Source organism: Macadamia integrifolia, chromosome 9, assembly GCF_013358625.1.
Source record: "Macadamia integrifolia cultivar HAES 741 chromosome 9, SCU_Mint_v3, whole genome shotgun sequence".
In the NCBI taxonomy this organism is placed as follows: Eukaryota; Viridiplantae; Streptophyta; class Magnoliopsida; order Proteales; family Proteaceae; genus Macadamia; species Macadamia integrifolia.
In genome coordinates, this window is record NC_056565.1 from 4,533,693 (window position 1) to 4,549,941 (window position 16,249).

The following is a 16,249-nucleotide window of genomic DNA, read 5'->3' on the forward strand; positions in this document are numbered from 1 at the left end:
TGTATTGCATTTGGATTATATGTGGGCTGCAAGATGGGTGTGCACACATGAAAGTGCATATGACAGGAGGTTAAGTGTGTACAAGAATGTGTGTGTGATTGCTTAAGTGCCAACCTATTTGCCACGTCAGATTGTGTCGGATTAAAAAAAAAGAAAATTGGATACGTTGATTCACCCCCTTATTGTCAAATAGGACTCATCATTATCTTCATCAAGTTAGGTGCATCTGGATGAATCAGAAAATGCTCCCCCTCTTAGTCATGGTTTGAACCTCACTCCTCCCATGTCCGACCACCTTCCGATGGCTAATAACCATATGAAACACTCTGTCCTCTCCTCTCCCCTCTCTCACCCCTACAGCCGCACCTTCCGTTAGCCTTGCTCTTCCTCTTTCCTCCCTCTCAACTCCTATCCCTTCCCCCTCCAAACCTTCCCATCCCTGAAAATCTTGGTCCTTTGTTGCCAATTCCAACCCTTCTCCCTCCAGATTTGGACACCTCCATTTCTTCCCCCCTTCTTTCTTAGACGACAAGAAAGTCGATATGTGCCTCTCTGGGTTCCTTGAACCTCAGATCCTCAAATGGAAGAATTGTTTGATCGGACACTTTCTTGGAAGTAGGCCCCTATTCAACGTCGTGAAATCCTCTCTTTTGAAGCAATGGAGAATTGTTGGCACCTTGGACACCTTTCTTCTTGACAATGGCATCTTTATCTTCAACTTCTCTGAAGAACGAGACAAGCTCAGTGCTCTGGAAGGTGGACCGCTGCTCCATCCCAATATGGATAAGCTTGCCTAACTCCCGCTTCATTACTGGTGCTCCAAGGGTTGAGCTTGGTGGGTGGCAGAGAACCTCCCGCTTCACCTCTCACCTGATTCTACTACTACTCCTCTCCAGTGGTCCTTGTAGTCTCCCCTTGTGTTGCTTCACCCTCTTGGCGACCCCTTTGCTACTTCCACATCTCCTCTGGTGCCAACCCTCCACCCTTGCCTCGCCTTTTAGCTCTCTGTCTTATGCTACATCGGTTTCTCCTCTTTGGTCCTCGTAGGCTGTTTATGCGACCAACTCCTAGCTTGCCAGTTCGTCTGCTCCTACCACGACTGCTTTGCCATTTGTTTCATCTACTCCTGCCAAACTGCTCCCTTGAGCTTGCCTACTGGCTTCTCGGCTCCTGCCACCTATACCTTGCTTGCTGGTTCAACTTATGTTGCCATGTTTGTAATGCCTTGCCTACTATTGCCACACCTGTTGTTGCCACGTCGTCTCCTGCCACGCCTACCATTGCCACGTCGTCCCTTACTGGCCTTCTGCCTGCCTTGGCCACTTGGAAGGTGCTCCTCTTCTCTGGTCCGCTTAGGCCTCTCCTGAGCATTATGCTTCTTCCATGGTTCGATCCCCAGCTGTCGAAGTGCCTCCTCCCGTGGAGCTGCCACTAGCTGTGCTATCTCACCTTCAGGCTTCAGGTTCAAGTTCAAGTTCAGGCTCCTTCCCTCAAGACGATGCTCCCGATTATCCCCTTTTGGCTGATGATGTTCACCCCCCTTGGTGCTGCTGAAGACCAAGCCCCTGCCTGTCACTTCTGTTGCTCCTATCAAAAAGACCAAGTTCTTTTGACCTAGCTCCCAACCTAACTCTAAAGGGTCTGCCTCCAATCGTAAGAAACTTAAAACCCCTATCCCCTCCCCTCTTAAGGAATACCACCGTAGGCTCAGGCCTTAGCCTTCTTCTAGCCTTTCAAAGGCCTCCAAGGCCCCTTCCTTCTCTCTTGAGCATTTGTTGTGCCACCCTCCCCCTACTCTATAATCCCTTGGATCATATGGAATGTCCGGGGTTTGAACTGCCTAGCTAAGCATGCCTCCATCCGTTCCCTTATTAAATCATCCTGAGTTGCCCTTTGCTACCTCTTGGAGCCCCGTGTCCTCGAGCCTAATGCTTCCCGCATCGCAGCTTCCATTGTTCATTCATGGTCCGTCCTTTCCAATTATGTTAACTGCCCCAACGGTTGCATCTGGAGAACCTCCTCCTCCATGTCTCTTGCATCTCCGCCTCTTCCCTAGTCTCTGGTGCAACTGCTCTAGAGGAACCAATTCCTTCCCTGAACTATCGCTATATCTTCCTCTTGCATCTGTGTAACTCGGCTTGCTGTCCTAGCAAGCTATATTTATCTCATCTTTGCCTCTTGCTCTGTCTCCACATCAACAAGTATGTAGTTCTCACTATCAAAATCAAAGTCATCCCTTGCTCCTACCTTTGCCTATCTCTCCAGCACTTTCTACCCTGAGCAAAAGAGCCACCACCACCAGCCTTTGGTGCAACTACTTTGGAGGAACTCTCCAAAACTCTGGTTCTATCCTCCTGCATATGTGTGACCCGGCTTGCTGCCCTAGGAAGCCATATTTGTCTCACCTTTGCTTCTCTCTCTGTCTCCACGTCAACATGCATGCAGTCCTCACTTGCCTTCTGCTTATCTAACCTCCTTTTTATTCCTTCATGAGGGCAGCTATGTACTTCTAGTTCTACACCTCAAGAAGTACCCTAAGGCATTTGGCCACATCCCTATATCCACCTGCCAAATCCACTTTTAGCCAAGTGGTTCCACCTCCAATGTTTTTCTTCCCATAGTAGTTGCACTGTGATTCATAACATTTTCAATGGGTACACCATGCCTCTATGCTATGTCTCCCCCATCTCCTCCTTGAGCAGCCATAGTGTAGTTTTCATACACTGTTGCAACAAAAAGTGTTACATTATTAATTTTTCTACATCATTTTAAAATTCTGAAAAATAAAAAATCCTATGACAACATAAATTTATTTCTTAATTTTTACTAAACTCATTTTTTTTTTCCTAATTAAAACTAATTTTTATATTTTTTAAATAATAATACCCTAATTTAATCTAAATTTAAGTATGGAGCAACACATTAATCTCCATTTTGAGTTGAAAAGACAAAACAATACTTTCAAATTTTTTTTTTTTTAATTTTGAAACCAAAACATGATATTTTTCTTTATTTTTTGAAGTGTTTTGCATTTTCTAAATCATTTTATAACTTCTAAAATAAAAAATTATTAAGTTAGAAAAAAGCAACACCATGAGGCCGTAGATCGTCCAATGGTGTCTAACTTATATAAAATTGAGCCTCAACCAATGTATATTAACCCTATTTTTTTTCTCTCCAAATTTGCTTAAAGAAACTCATTTCTTAAAAAAAAAAAAAAAAAAAAAAAAAAAAATCTGACTCCAAGAAGTTGTAGGTCAGCCTACGATATGTAACCGATAAAAAATTGAAGCCCAGCCACTAAATATTGATCAAATTATTGCAAAAATTAACTTTAGGGAAAAGTGTATACCTCAAAATTTTCAACAAATCTAGCTCAATCGTTGTTGTAGATGTGTTGTCATTTCCAACTCGTTCCACCAAGATTTTCTGGTGATTTGGCCCCCAAAAAAAAAAAAAAAAAAAAAAAAGAAAAGAAAAGAAAAAAGAGGGTTTTCTAGCACTTTTTGTTGAAACTGGGACAAATCACCGAATTGGGTTGAAACAGCGATCCATTTCGATCGAAATTTGGTTTTCATGTTAAAGCAATGTTACGTTTCGGCCAGTGTGAAACCGGAATCCCAAAAGTAACCGAAATTTCGAGCGAAACCTGAAAGTTTCGGTCGAAACATTGTATTCCAGCTGAGTTGCAGGCTGTTTCATTTTGACCAAAGTAAAAAAAAAACATTGTTCTCGCGGCCTTCTGTTTCTAGTTTCTCTTTTTGTAAGTTTTCAACTAGGTCCCTTCAGCAGATTTTGGCCTCTATGTCCTTTGAAGTTAGAAGCAAGATTTCTCTAGCTTCTTTGCAGTGTATTGGTTCTCGTCGGAATAGGCTTATTATTGATTCTTGGCCTTCCAATTTCTTTGAATTCCTCAATCCTCATCGCTCCCCTAGCTGTGTGCTGAGGCTTCTTTATATTGTTTCTTTTTATCTCCTTCCTCTTCTGGGGCCCGCTATATTCTCCTTCTTTGGTCTTGGTATAATGAATTAATTTATTCACACCCCCCCCCCCCAAAAAAAAATAAAGAAGAAAAAAAAAGGGTTTTCAGCTGGGGATGATTCTCATCATTATGGTACTTTTATTTGCATGGGTTTATTCATTTGGTTATTTATCAACATGTCACGTCAGCTCATACCTTGCACTTTTGTTTAAAAATTAGATTATGGATGTATATGATGTGCAAGGTCAGGTTCCTAACCTGGTTTTGGTTTAATATGGCTCATAGTTTGAACTGTCTTTATTCTTCGCAAATAAATCATGTGAAACTGTATTTGACGTGGAGAAAATGGCTGTCTTCAGTCTAGATGAATGCCAGCATAGATCTTTCTTTTTTTGTTTTCTTCTTTTATTTTATCCTCTTCCTCTGTTTCGTGGTGGGCATGGATCTTGAGTTTGGCTTTTTTAGTTGTTCGTATATTTGCTTTGAACTGTGGATTGATATTTTTAAATTTAATTGATCAGTTGAGCTTGACATTTAGCATCTGCAAATCTCCAGATTAGTGAAACCATGATCCCTCTCAAATAATGAAATATGCCCCACATTGGGAATATTTGATGCTTAGATTATTGGAAGTACTTACTATTATCTTTTCCTGAAACCAATAGAAACACGTACAAGTATATGTGATTAGGTATATTGTAATTCATATTAAGTAGAAGGAAATGGTCAACAAGAAATTCAGGATGGAAAGCAAAACATCCAAGTAGGACCATGTTGAGGTGGCTTATAAACAAATATGGACAGCAGTGTCCTAACGAATATCTAGCTGTGTCCGCACTAGTGTCCAACATGATGCATGGACAAGCGAGAAATGAATGAGGTGAATTGTCGGACAAATCATAGGTTGATGGTGATTGGGGATTTCTTAGGGGTGAGATTGGTTATGGTGCTGCTGTTTTACTTGGTGGCTGGTTTTTTTTGGTCTGGATTCTGTGCTTTTAATTTTGCTATTTTTTTTTCTAGATATATTTTCCTTCTTGCTGCCTATCCCCCACATCCCCCCCACACCCCCAAAAAAAAAAAAAAAAAAAAAAAGAGATCTATTTGCTAAAAAGTTGATACCAAGCACAAGCTTGGTTTGGGTTCTCTGCAAAGATATTTGCTTGGAAATTAATCCCTTTTTATTGCATACGGTTCTATTTTATTTAGATTTTTTTCCTCTTATTTTAAGCTAAAATTTTGATATATGGACTTCCCCATATTCTGGGAACTTGGGATAGATGAAAGCTTAAAGATACAGAATATTTTGTTGTAGTTTTCAAGTATTTTAATCTTTGCCCGAACTTCTGAACTCAAAAAGGTACTTAATTAACAGGCCCTCATTGCCATAGACCCTGTTCGTGCAAGGGATGATCCAGTTATTGTGAAAAACATACCTTATTATAAGGCCAAGAAGTCACTAGAGGCAGAAGTAATGAAACTTGATGTCCCACCACGACCACAAAACTGGGCTGTAAGTATTCTCAATTATTGTATTATGTTTTAGTGGTGCTTTTTTTTTGGAATGTTTGTGTGGACATTCAAGAAATTTACAGAACTTGAGTCTGGCATTTTTGCAGAAAGTGGCTGCCTCAAGACTTGAACCCAGGCATTTGCCCTGGCAGCCTAAGCCTTTTACCATTGTTCTAAGCAATGGCCCTTACCACAGATACTATAAGAAAAAGGGGAAAAAAAAAGAAAAGAGAGAGACATTTCTTGGTTTTTTCCACTTTGTAAAACATGAATTGCTGATGTCACTACCCCACAACTTGTGAGTTTCTCAAATGTCAGAATTTTAACTGGTATTCTGGGAACAGAGATGTAAATTGAGCTGGGGGGGATCCGGATCCAGATTCCTAGGACTGAAATCGAATCGCTTAGTGCCCACAAGTATGACAAATATCTCAATTTAAAGGTTGAGTTGCAATCTTGTAATTTCAGAAACACTCAAGCACTTAAAAGAGAGAAAAATAAATGATAGGGTTAAACTGAAATAGAAATTGGAAGGAGGGGGTGTTTAAGAATTACCGAAGAGAAGGGGGAGTAATAGAATATAACTTTATGAAGCAAGGGCTTACTTGTATTAACAGCAAGAGGTTTGTTTGCAAATAAGAAAATATTTCATCTTCAACCTTAGGTCACGATAGAACACAATAGCCAACAGAGACCAAGACTGGTTTCGGTTGGAGGAGGAAGTCCTTCAATAGGTATCGGATGGGCCTGAAACTTCAAGCGTGTGATCGCAACTCCAGGTTCTACTGATTCCAGCCAATAAGCAGTTGATTGTGCATTCCAGAACTTGAGAATAAGACCCTGAACCTGTTCTGGGCGGTACTGTAGCAACCAGGATGATTTGTAGAGTAGAAGCTCACTGCAGGGAAGGAGTTTGGTGGAGAAACTCGAGGGCTTGAGTCGCCTATGGAAGGGCTTCCTTCGCTCCAGATCTCAGGCCCAAAGGAATGCTTATGAGAGAGATCGATCAGATCTTTTGCAGCCCAGTGACGTAATAGCAGTAGGAAGAAGGAAAATAGAGTATATGATATGGAAGGGGAAGGGAATATAAGAGATTTCAGAGGGAAAAATAGATAAAAAAATTCAAAGGGAGAATAATGGGAAATCGGCAGCCATGGTGCAGCCAAGCAAACATTCAATGTCAAAATTTCAAATCTTCAAATCTTAATAGCAGTTTTCTTCCATTACATGGCTATTTAAAGAGAATTAAAACATAAATTGGTAGTTTTAAAAAATGGACACTATGCTAATTGACCACTGAAAATAAAAATTCAATCTAAATAAAAATACTACCAACTAATTCTAGCTCTAAAAGGATAGAATAAGGAATCAAATCAAATGTTATCTCAAGCCCAACGCCCAACTGCATCAGCTCTCCCGGTCTTCAAAGAACTCGAGGTTGCTCCCAAGATACCCTTGTAAGTTGCTCGTCGCTGAGGTGGCACATATCTTGAAGCAGATGACGGAAGCATAACTCCAAGAGGAGAGAGAGTAGGCTGATGTGTCAGTGCAGCAGGAGTTATTCGACGACGTGGCATGTCTGATAATGTGTGTGGCCTAATCAAATAAGTACGACCACCTTGCTTCACCTTGATGGTGTTCCATGCACCATCATAGAGAATGCCTGCGTGTCGCTGCTAAGGTCGCTCTAGAAGAATGTCGTAGTGCGCCAATAGGGTGACCAAGCAAGTCACATGGTACTGTAGTGACCCAAACTGTAGATGTACTCGAATAATTGTAGTGGCCTCTTCTCGAGCTGTGGATCCAAAACCTTGCACGTGAATCTTCTTGAAAAACTGCTTTTGTGGAAAGTTGTGTGCTCGAACAAATTCAACAAATATAGAATTTGCTTTTGCCCCAGTATCAACAACTGCATGAACATCTGTAGGGTCGGAGTCGTGGAGGATAATACCCTTCTGTCTGAAGAGAGGAGCTTTGTCAACTAGTCTGTCTGAAAATGATGAAAGACTAGCAGATTGAGCTTCTATATCCTCCTCCTCATCATCATCAATATCATCTTCATCAAGGGGATAAGGATATAAAGCAGACTCATCTTCAATCTTCTCTGTCGGTTGCTTCTCTACTACATTCACAGAATGAGTCCTGTTAGGACACTTGTTGGAGTAGTGACCCTTTTCACCACAACTATGGCATCTGATGTTCTTCAAGCCATCACTGTCCTTGTTGATCTTTGACCTTTTTTCAACTTTGCAAGCTTTAGGCTTATTTTCCTCCATACGTGGTGGAGGTCTATAAACTGAAGAGGTCTTGAGCATACTCTTCCAATAAATGGACTTCGTTTCAGCTGTTTTGGCATGAGCCGCTGCCACATCAACAGACCTGAAATCAGCGTTAGCCAACTCGAGTCGGATCTCAGTACTTAATCCATTGATATATCGCATCACCTGTTGGTGGTCTGTTTTCTAAAGTCGACACCTTGAAGAAAGTTTGTGGAAGTCGAGGGTGTAGGAATCCACATCTTTGTTCCCTTGTTGTAAGTTAAGTAATTTATGGAACATTACTTTTTCATAATTAAGAGGAATAAATTTTTCAGGCAGGATCTACTTCATGACCTCCCAATTGGTAACTAGTCCAAGTCTTCTGACAAACCTTGCATGCAGTACATCATCCCACCGTGAACATACATACCCAATAAACTTGGTGAGGATGACTTCACACTTTTTCTCGTCTGGAAGAGACTTATATGCAAAAATCCTCTCAACTTTGGTAAGCTAGTCAAGAAATTTCTCAGGTCCTTTTTTCACCACTGAACTCTGGAACCTCAATTTTGATGCCATAATCTCTGTCAGAAAATTTTCGGGTAACATCCTGGGGTATAACAGGATCACGTTGCACTCTGTGAGGTGTATCTTCAATCCGTAGGGTATTAAACTAAAGAGGTGGTGTAGATGGTCTTTTATCGATTTGCGTGTCAAACCTTTGCATAAGAATCTTAGTGAGGGTATCTTGAGGTCTATAAACTAAATCTTTAGTAAATTCAATAAAAATCAAACTCAAGGACCAATAGAATGAATAAAACAGAAAATAGTGAGCAAGGGGAAGAATGGGAGAAGGGAATAGGTTGGATCGAGCATCTCACCCAAGTTGTCTCTCACAGCACTGCATCTCATAGTTCTCCAGCACAGCTTTCTTTTTTTTCATTCAATGAAATTCGTTTTCATTGTTGTAGCCCCTTACAAACTTATATAGAAGACTCAAAACTGACTCAAACATTAAAAATGAAAGGCCTAACCCAATCCTTAACTAATTGGGAAACCTAAATTGACTAGGAAATTGAAATAATAATGGAAATAGACTCAAAACAGAACTTTAACTAAACTAATGAATTAAATCTCGTTTTCCTATTTTCTTCCCATATTTTAGGCCCATTACAAAGAAAGTCCATGGGATCAAAGGCCCAACACATACACAACCTAAACTAAGGCTTATTTTGCAATAAAATAAGCCCATTAAGTTACTTATTTGCATCAACTCGCCCTCTCTTAAAAAATCTGTCCTTGAATTTTATAGAGTGTGAGGGTGATTATAACATGGTGCACGTCCCTCTTCAAGCTGTAGACAAATTCAGGTAGCCCTTTGATAATAAGGATGTAGTCTAGAACGTGAGGAGCTCGCTTTGCAAGATATTTTAATGGGATGACGAACTTCACATGCTCAACCTCAACATCGTCGGATGTATGATGTATCCACAGGGTCATCTACATATGTACCTTCAACCTCTTCAAACTTTGGTGCAACGTTGATCTCGTCGGGTAATTCTTGGTGGTCGTTTACAGTCAACTCGATTGTCTCTGCTTTGAATCCCTCAACATAGACCTCTTTGGGAGGATTATTTATTTCTTGTTGTACCTTCTTCAAAATTTCTTTGGTCTTGGTAGCATCCTTTCGAGGTGGAAGGTGGAAGAGACCAAACTTGGCGTCAAACTTTTTCTCAAGAGCAGTCATACGGTCTGATAATCTCATAACTTCCTTGTAGAGATCGTCTATGCTAGCCATGGTAGGCTTATTTGATGATTCCTTCATGCTTTTGTAAATTGTGGGTGGCTTTTGGGAAATCTGGTGGAGGGAAATACATTCTTCGTTCATGCTTAGATAGGTACATACCTACGAACTCATACTTCATCTCCTCCTAAGTTCTAGGCTTTCGTCCTTGAGTTTGAAGTTTCCTTTCACGGATTCTCCGTTTGATTTGAGCATAGTCACTCATTTGGGAGCAAACATATCGAAGTCGTTGTGTCTCTGTCAGGTTGTAGGAATCAAAGTAGACGTTCAATTCCTTTACCCAATAAAGGGACCCCCTTAAATTAATTTTTCTCTGAAAATCACGTGGCTCCATCGGTTAAGTTGGCTCTGATACCAAATAATGTAAAATTGGGTCACAAGTGATCCGATCCCAGGAAGAATCTTTAGTAAATTCAATAAAAATCAAATTCAGGAGCCGATAGAATGAATAAAACAGAAAATAGAGAGTGAAGGGAAGAATGAGGGTAGGGAAATAGGTTGGGTCGAGCATCTCACTCTCCCCTAGGGCATCTCTCCCAAGCTGTCTCTCACAGCGTTGCATCTCACAGTTCTCCTACACAAAGCTTTCTTTTTTTATCATTCAATCAAATTCGTTTTCAATGTTATAGCCCCTTACAAACTTATATAGAAGACTCAAAACTATCTCAAACACTAAAAAGGAAAGGCCTAACCCAATCCTTAACTAATTGAGAAATCTAAATTGACTAGGAAACTGAAATAACAAAGGAAATAGACTCAAAATAGGACTTTAACTAAACTAATGAATTAAATCCCGTTTTCCTACTTTTAGCCATATTTTAGGCCCATTAAAGTGGTCCATTACAAAGAAAACCCATGAGATCAAAGGCCCAACACATACATAACCCAACACAAGGCTTATTTGCAATAAAATAAGCCCATTAAGTGGCTTATCTGCATCAGGATGGTTTTGGTTAGTTTGCAGACCGGTGGTGAATCAGTGACCTGGCAACTAAAACTGATTGAGGGCTGGGCTGGTTTTCAAAGCTTTGTTTTGCAGTTTCTATTCCAGAATTTTAACTTTGCATGTATGAGAACTGGAGATGTGAACCCCAAAAACCAACAGGGTTCAATCTGGGAGCGGAACTCCTCTTGCGCCTCTCAAATTAAACTTAGACACGACTAATCCTTATCCCAATTAAATGGGGTTGGCTATGATGATCTTGTTTGGCCATTAAACTCTATTGAAATCCATGTTTTCAACCCTATTCCATGCATATCTTTTCGCCATTCAAGGGTCTCATGATTCTCCCGAGTTACTCTTTCACAAGTACTATAAAAGTGTTTTTCCATTGTATATTATGTTTGTATTCTTCTCCTCTGTTTTAGATGTTATACCTCGCAGACTTTGAAACTTGTGTGTTTCCTTTTTTAGTTTAGTTTCTTTTCCTCTTACTTTTTTATATACAAAACCTTTTAAATATTGAAACCTGTGAATTTTTCCATCGATTCCTCTATCTGCAGTAGAAAGCTCTGTAGAATCTGGGATCCTTGCTTCTAAAGTGACTGTCTCCAAGGGGTTTTCTTTTTGTTATTTCCTTTCTCAATGTGGCCAGGAAATTTTCCTAAGATGCATCAGTCAGCACATGGAAGTGAACCATCCATATCTCAAATTATTAAAGTAGGGTGAAAGCAGTGGCAAGGCATTTTCTTTTTGTTATTTCCTTTCGCAATGTGGCCAGGAAATTTTCCTGTGATGCATCAGTCAGCACATGGAAGTGAACCATATCTCAAATTATTAAAGTAGGGTGAAAGCAGTGGCTTTGGGAGATGGCGTAGATTGCAGTTTTTAGAACTCGGGCCCTGATCCAGAAAAGTGCAAAAAATACATCCATCAATTGCACTGTCATGTGTCAATCTTTTAGTGTTGTCTACGAACTCCTTCATTCCTCTTGTTGCGGAAAATTGGCTCCCACTTTCTTCTCATTGGTGTTTGAGACAGCATTAACTCTGCTCCAATGTCCACCAACCATCTTTGTATACTGATTGTATCACTGCTACCAACAATTCTTCTCTGACCCTTGTGGACAAGGCTTATTCACATTGGTGAGTATTCACCCCTCATCTGAACTTCTCTCATGTGAAGCTACAGAGTGAAAGTCTCCACATTTTTCATCCAATTTCTCAAATAAGAAAATTCCAAAACAAGGGGCAACCCATGGCTGAAGATCCACCCAGACTACTGTGTTAGATCCCAAAAACTGGATGCTTAAGTTGATCGAAATTATCTATTTAGACGAGTATTGACTAATTTGGCTGATTAAGGAGAAAACAGTGCTCGAAAATATCTTTGTTTGTCTTACAGATGAACATGTGCAAAACTGAAAGGTTTTATTATTTTTACTCTTAATTATCTGACTTATTATAGGACTTTTGCAGGAGCTTAATCTTCCATTAAATGCGTCTTCTTGGAGTGAAGAGGAGCTCAAAGATCCGAAGAAATTGTATGAGATGACAGTCCTTCTCAATGCCCAGAGAGAAATGGCGGAAAAATTTTTGGATGCACAATGGGAAACAAAATGGCGTCAAGATAAGGTAGGTGACATTTGCAGTTCCCTATGGTCAGACCATATTATTAATGAAGAAATTTTTCCCCCCTCGAGTTCATGGAATTTTGTTACTTTTATGACAGTTGACTAGTGAAACAGGGATCTGTAAATGACCCCATTTAGTTATGATAAGGTTTTAGTTGAGCTGTATATTATGAATAATAGAAATGCAAATTTTATTTTATATAGTCGATCAAATGTTCTTATCAAAAGTAAAAAGACTTGCTGGCTCTAGTTTGTGTGCCATAACATTTAATTGTTCTTTTCTTATGCCAATGAATTTGGTTGATTTGTTAATGTGAAAATGTGGAATACTTGCAGTGTTTCTCTGCCAGACTGAGCTTCAATCAGGGTTTTCTAAACTGACCCAGAAAGGGGTCTCCTGTCTCTTTTATAGGTTTAGCTGATGTTTTTTTCATTAGTTGTGCGAATCGAGCTGGAGAATTAGGAATTGGAATAGTAGTCAAACTGGCCTGTGAAATCCAATTTCCCTCTAGTATGTATCAGGAGCTGAGTTGATACTTATACCCTTCATTTTATCCAAGCACATCTTTAGATCAACACACACATGGGTATGTGTGCAGGATATTTTTTTTTTCATATTTTTGGGGCACCGGCGGGGGGGGGTGGTGTTGGGGTGGCATGGTTTATGCATCATCTTACCTATTACTTGCTCTATTACTTGCTTGTTTATGCAATAAACAATGGAACTTCCTTTTTTAAGTCCATGGCCTTAACTTCACATATATTTTAGTGCAATTTTGTGTATGGAGTTATTCATGTCATCTTGCAAGTTTATAATTGCACAGTTTGTTGCTTAATGTTTTCATTTTTTGGGATATAAATACTGACTGCATCTAGATTATCTTGCTTGCATGCAATTGTATATGAGTTTTAACTTTAGTTGTTATACAAGATTATCCATACGCTCTTACCTAGTTTGCTGAACCATATTAGCTCAGGTACGATATCCTGAAAGATTTAATCAGACATATGTGACTCTTTGGCCTATACCCACTCCCAAACCCATTATAGTTTCCCGTGTGCCCTAACCCATGCTAGTTTTCTCTAGAGATGCTAGGCTGAATTCACAACTAATAAAAAAATGGATTTGGAGGCATAATCTTTTGGAGTGAGGTGTCACTCATTTTCTGAACCATGAGATTTATTATTAGGAAATTTTTCATTTACACGGTCCTGTGGAGAGAGGTATCTCTCCACTAGACCCCTAATTCTGGCACATGGCAGGATCATGTTGCAATTTCAAACCGTTGCATAGACAGTGGACAGTCTGGATAGGTTACATGTCAAATTGATTCAGCCATTGACAGCCATATTGCAATGCATCCTCATATTTGTCTATGCATGTGTACCGTACTCCAACCACAGTAAGTGAACTTTCCCATTTCCAGGATTTTTTGAAGCCCAATTCTTCCACTTGGTAAACTTTGTTGTGGAACTTGACATACGGGAAGGGGACCTAGTGGTCTGCATGTCTACAAAATTTGAGCTCAATCTAACAATGCCACACATGGCAAAACAGGTTACCGTGACCATGAAGGAAACTTTTGCCTGTTGTTAAATTTACAGCGCCGCCCCCCTAGAGAATGCCACTATTATAAGAACACCCCCTCTATAATATCAAATTAGACTCAGACCCCCTGTTGTTAGTCACTGTTACGGAATATACCTTATATGCTGATGTCAGCTACTATATATTTTTTTTAAATACCAAAATTCCCTTACTAAATGTGAAGTACCTAAACTACCTATCTAAAAAGTCCCCATCCCCTAATCGATAGCTACTATACCTTGAACCCAAATCGAGACCTAATATACCTTTCTCCCAAATCGATACCTTCATGATCGGAGCACCAGAGATCACGGCGGCAGCGGTGACGTGGAGGGACTCATGGCGATCGTGTTGGAATATATATATATATATTTTTTCTTTTTTTCTTTTTTTAAGGAACTGGAGATAGCGAAAGAGGTAATCACGCAATCGATTAGAGCAGATACAGTGCACAGTGGTTGAGTTCAGATTCATGTTCAATTTTGCATGTTAAATATCATGTTTACTCACTGTTGTTTATTGATTTGTTAATGGCTGTGAAAATGGTGACCGGAAGGAAATAGTTTCCTTAGCGTTGGTTTCTCTCTTAGTGATCAAGCCCAGTTTGGATTGTGGGAGTCCAATTAAATAGCGGTGAACTGGTAGTGGTTTTGCATTTTATTTGGTAATGAAATAGTCCAGCAGCATATTAGCCTCTGTGCAGTGATGAAGAACACCGCCGACGGTGGCGTTGTTCGGCAAAGTACATCTCTCTCCCTCTCTTTTCCCGTCTCTCTGCGCTCGATGGCTTCCTCAAGTGCACGATGAAGGTGAGGTAGGGGTGAGGAGGACTTGGGTAAGAACATGACTTTTAGTGAATAGGGTGTATATAAGTCATTTTAACTCCTCACTATTAAGTGACTGAGGCAGAGGGTCTGAGTCTAATTTGGTATTACAAGGTGGTGTTCTTATAATAGTGGCATTCTCTAGGGGGTCACACTGTAAATTTCCCTTGTTTTTTTTTTTTAATGCTCTACGGATGGAACTGTTGTGTAACCGTAAAATGTAAAACTACTTGAGATTCAGTGGTTCATGGAACTTATCATAAAGAAAAGTATGACTCTACTTTGTAACCTATTCTCATAATCATGGTATTAAACATAATGATATTTGCTCGTTGGGGTAGAATGTGCAAATAAATGATGCATCCAGATATCATGTCTTTGTATCACTTCCTCGTCTCACCTCTGTAGACGATTACATTTGTTGAAACAAAATATTTTGATAGGGTTTTCTTGCTTCAACATTTTCTCTAAAATTTGGTGCTCCATTCTGAATTTCAGTTGAATGAGCTATTGGAAGAGAAGGTGCAGCCATACATCCAGAGCATTGACACTAGTGTTCTTCGACAACCGATTGTCATAAAATCCCCAAATCAAGAACAGAAGGTTTCTTTCTCACTCCCCGTTTGACATTCCTCACTTGGTATTTTCTTTTTTTAGTTAATGATTATGTTTACGTTAAATTTGTAAAGAATACAAGATGGAGTCGATGGTGTAAAACTTGTTTCTCAAAGGCTGCTGATCATTAGAAATTGTAAGGGGTGCCTGTCATTGGCTAAGCTTTTGACTTGTTGACAGCCACATGATTCTGATTCTTTTGAGAAAACAAAAGGGGCCGGTAGTGTTTTCCCCATCACTTTACGTGGAAAATGATTACTTTGGGCTTAAAATTTTCATTTAAATTTACTTGTGACTCATTTTACTTGAAATTGTTATTTAGCTTGTTTGAAAAATTGAACTGAAAGATGTCAGAACAGAGCTCCTGGATTTCTCTTGCCTGACAATAATTTCCTAAATTTGAGGTTTGATGTGGAGCAGGTTTGCCAAAAAGTTGGGAAGAATGTTTATAAATATATGAGATGCACTATACCGTGAAGCTTGTTTTGTGACTTTCAATGTGTTCTCTTTTGGTACATTGTAGAAAAGGAGGCGGCAGCGCCGGTGGTGGTTATTTTGATAAAATAAGAAGTCCTGGTGCGAAACTTGCTTTTTGCAAAAGTTTTATCTCTTGATTGTACCGTTGTCTATTATTACTTTTCCCTGAAAGGACACCATTGTACTGGCTTACTGCATTTCAAGCTTTCCTCTTCCCAAAATGATATGTTGGTTCTCTTAGGTATAATTTTTATTTGTATTTATAGTCTAGTTATGTGAAATCATTTATAAGAAAAAAAATTATTAGCCATTGATATAGCCAAAATAACCTCTCGGTGGGGGCAATGACACATGTCACTGCTGGGACACGTGTCCTCCGCCAGATGAAGGTTCCAAGAAACCACTCACACTCGAGCACGCTCAATCACCGAGGCACGCCCGCAGAATCACGCGGGATCACGTCGTCTGCATGAGGGGAATATTCCCCCAGAAGGTTGGACGTATTCTAGTAGGACTCTAAGAGGGAAGAAGGGGGAAAAACCCTAAGGCCGAAGAGCTATATAAGAAGGCACGGAAGAAAGGGGAAGGTAAGCTCTAATACCCTCACCATTACTCC

The 16,249-nt window shown here is 39.8% G+C and overlaps 1 protein-coding gene across 1 annotated transcript in view; it reads left to right on the forward strand.

Moving 5' to 3' along the window:
• Positions 1-15,944, forward strand: part of LOC122089411 — a 37,709-nt gene extending 21,765 nt beyond the window's left edge. The window contains exons 9-12 of the mRNA XM_042659115.1: positions 5,358-5,495; positions 11,975-12,130; positions 15,040-15,144; positions 15,680-15,944. Of these exons, the coding sequence (XP_042515049.1) occupies positions 5,358-5,495; positions 11,975-12,130; positions 15,040-15,144; positions 15,680-15,715 (435 nt within the window). The 3' untranslated portion in view covers positions 15,716-15,944. The remainder of the gene's footprint in view (positions 1-5,357; positions 5,496-11,974; positions 12,131-15,039; positions 15,145-15,679) is intronic.
• The last annotated feature ends 305 nt before the right edge of the window (positions 15,945-16,249 follow it).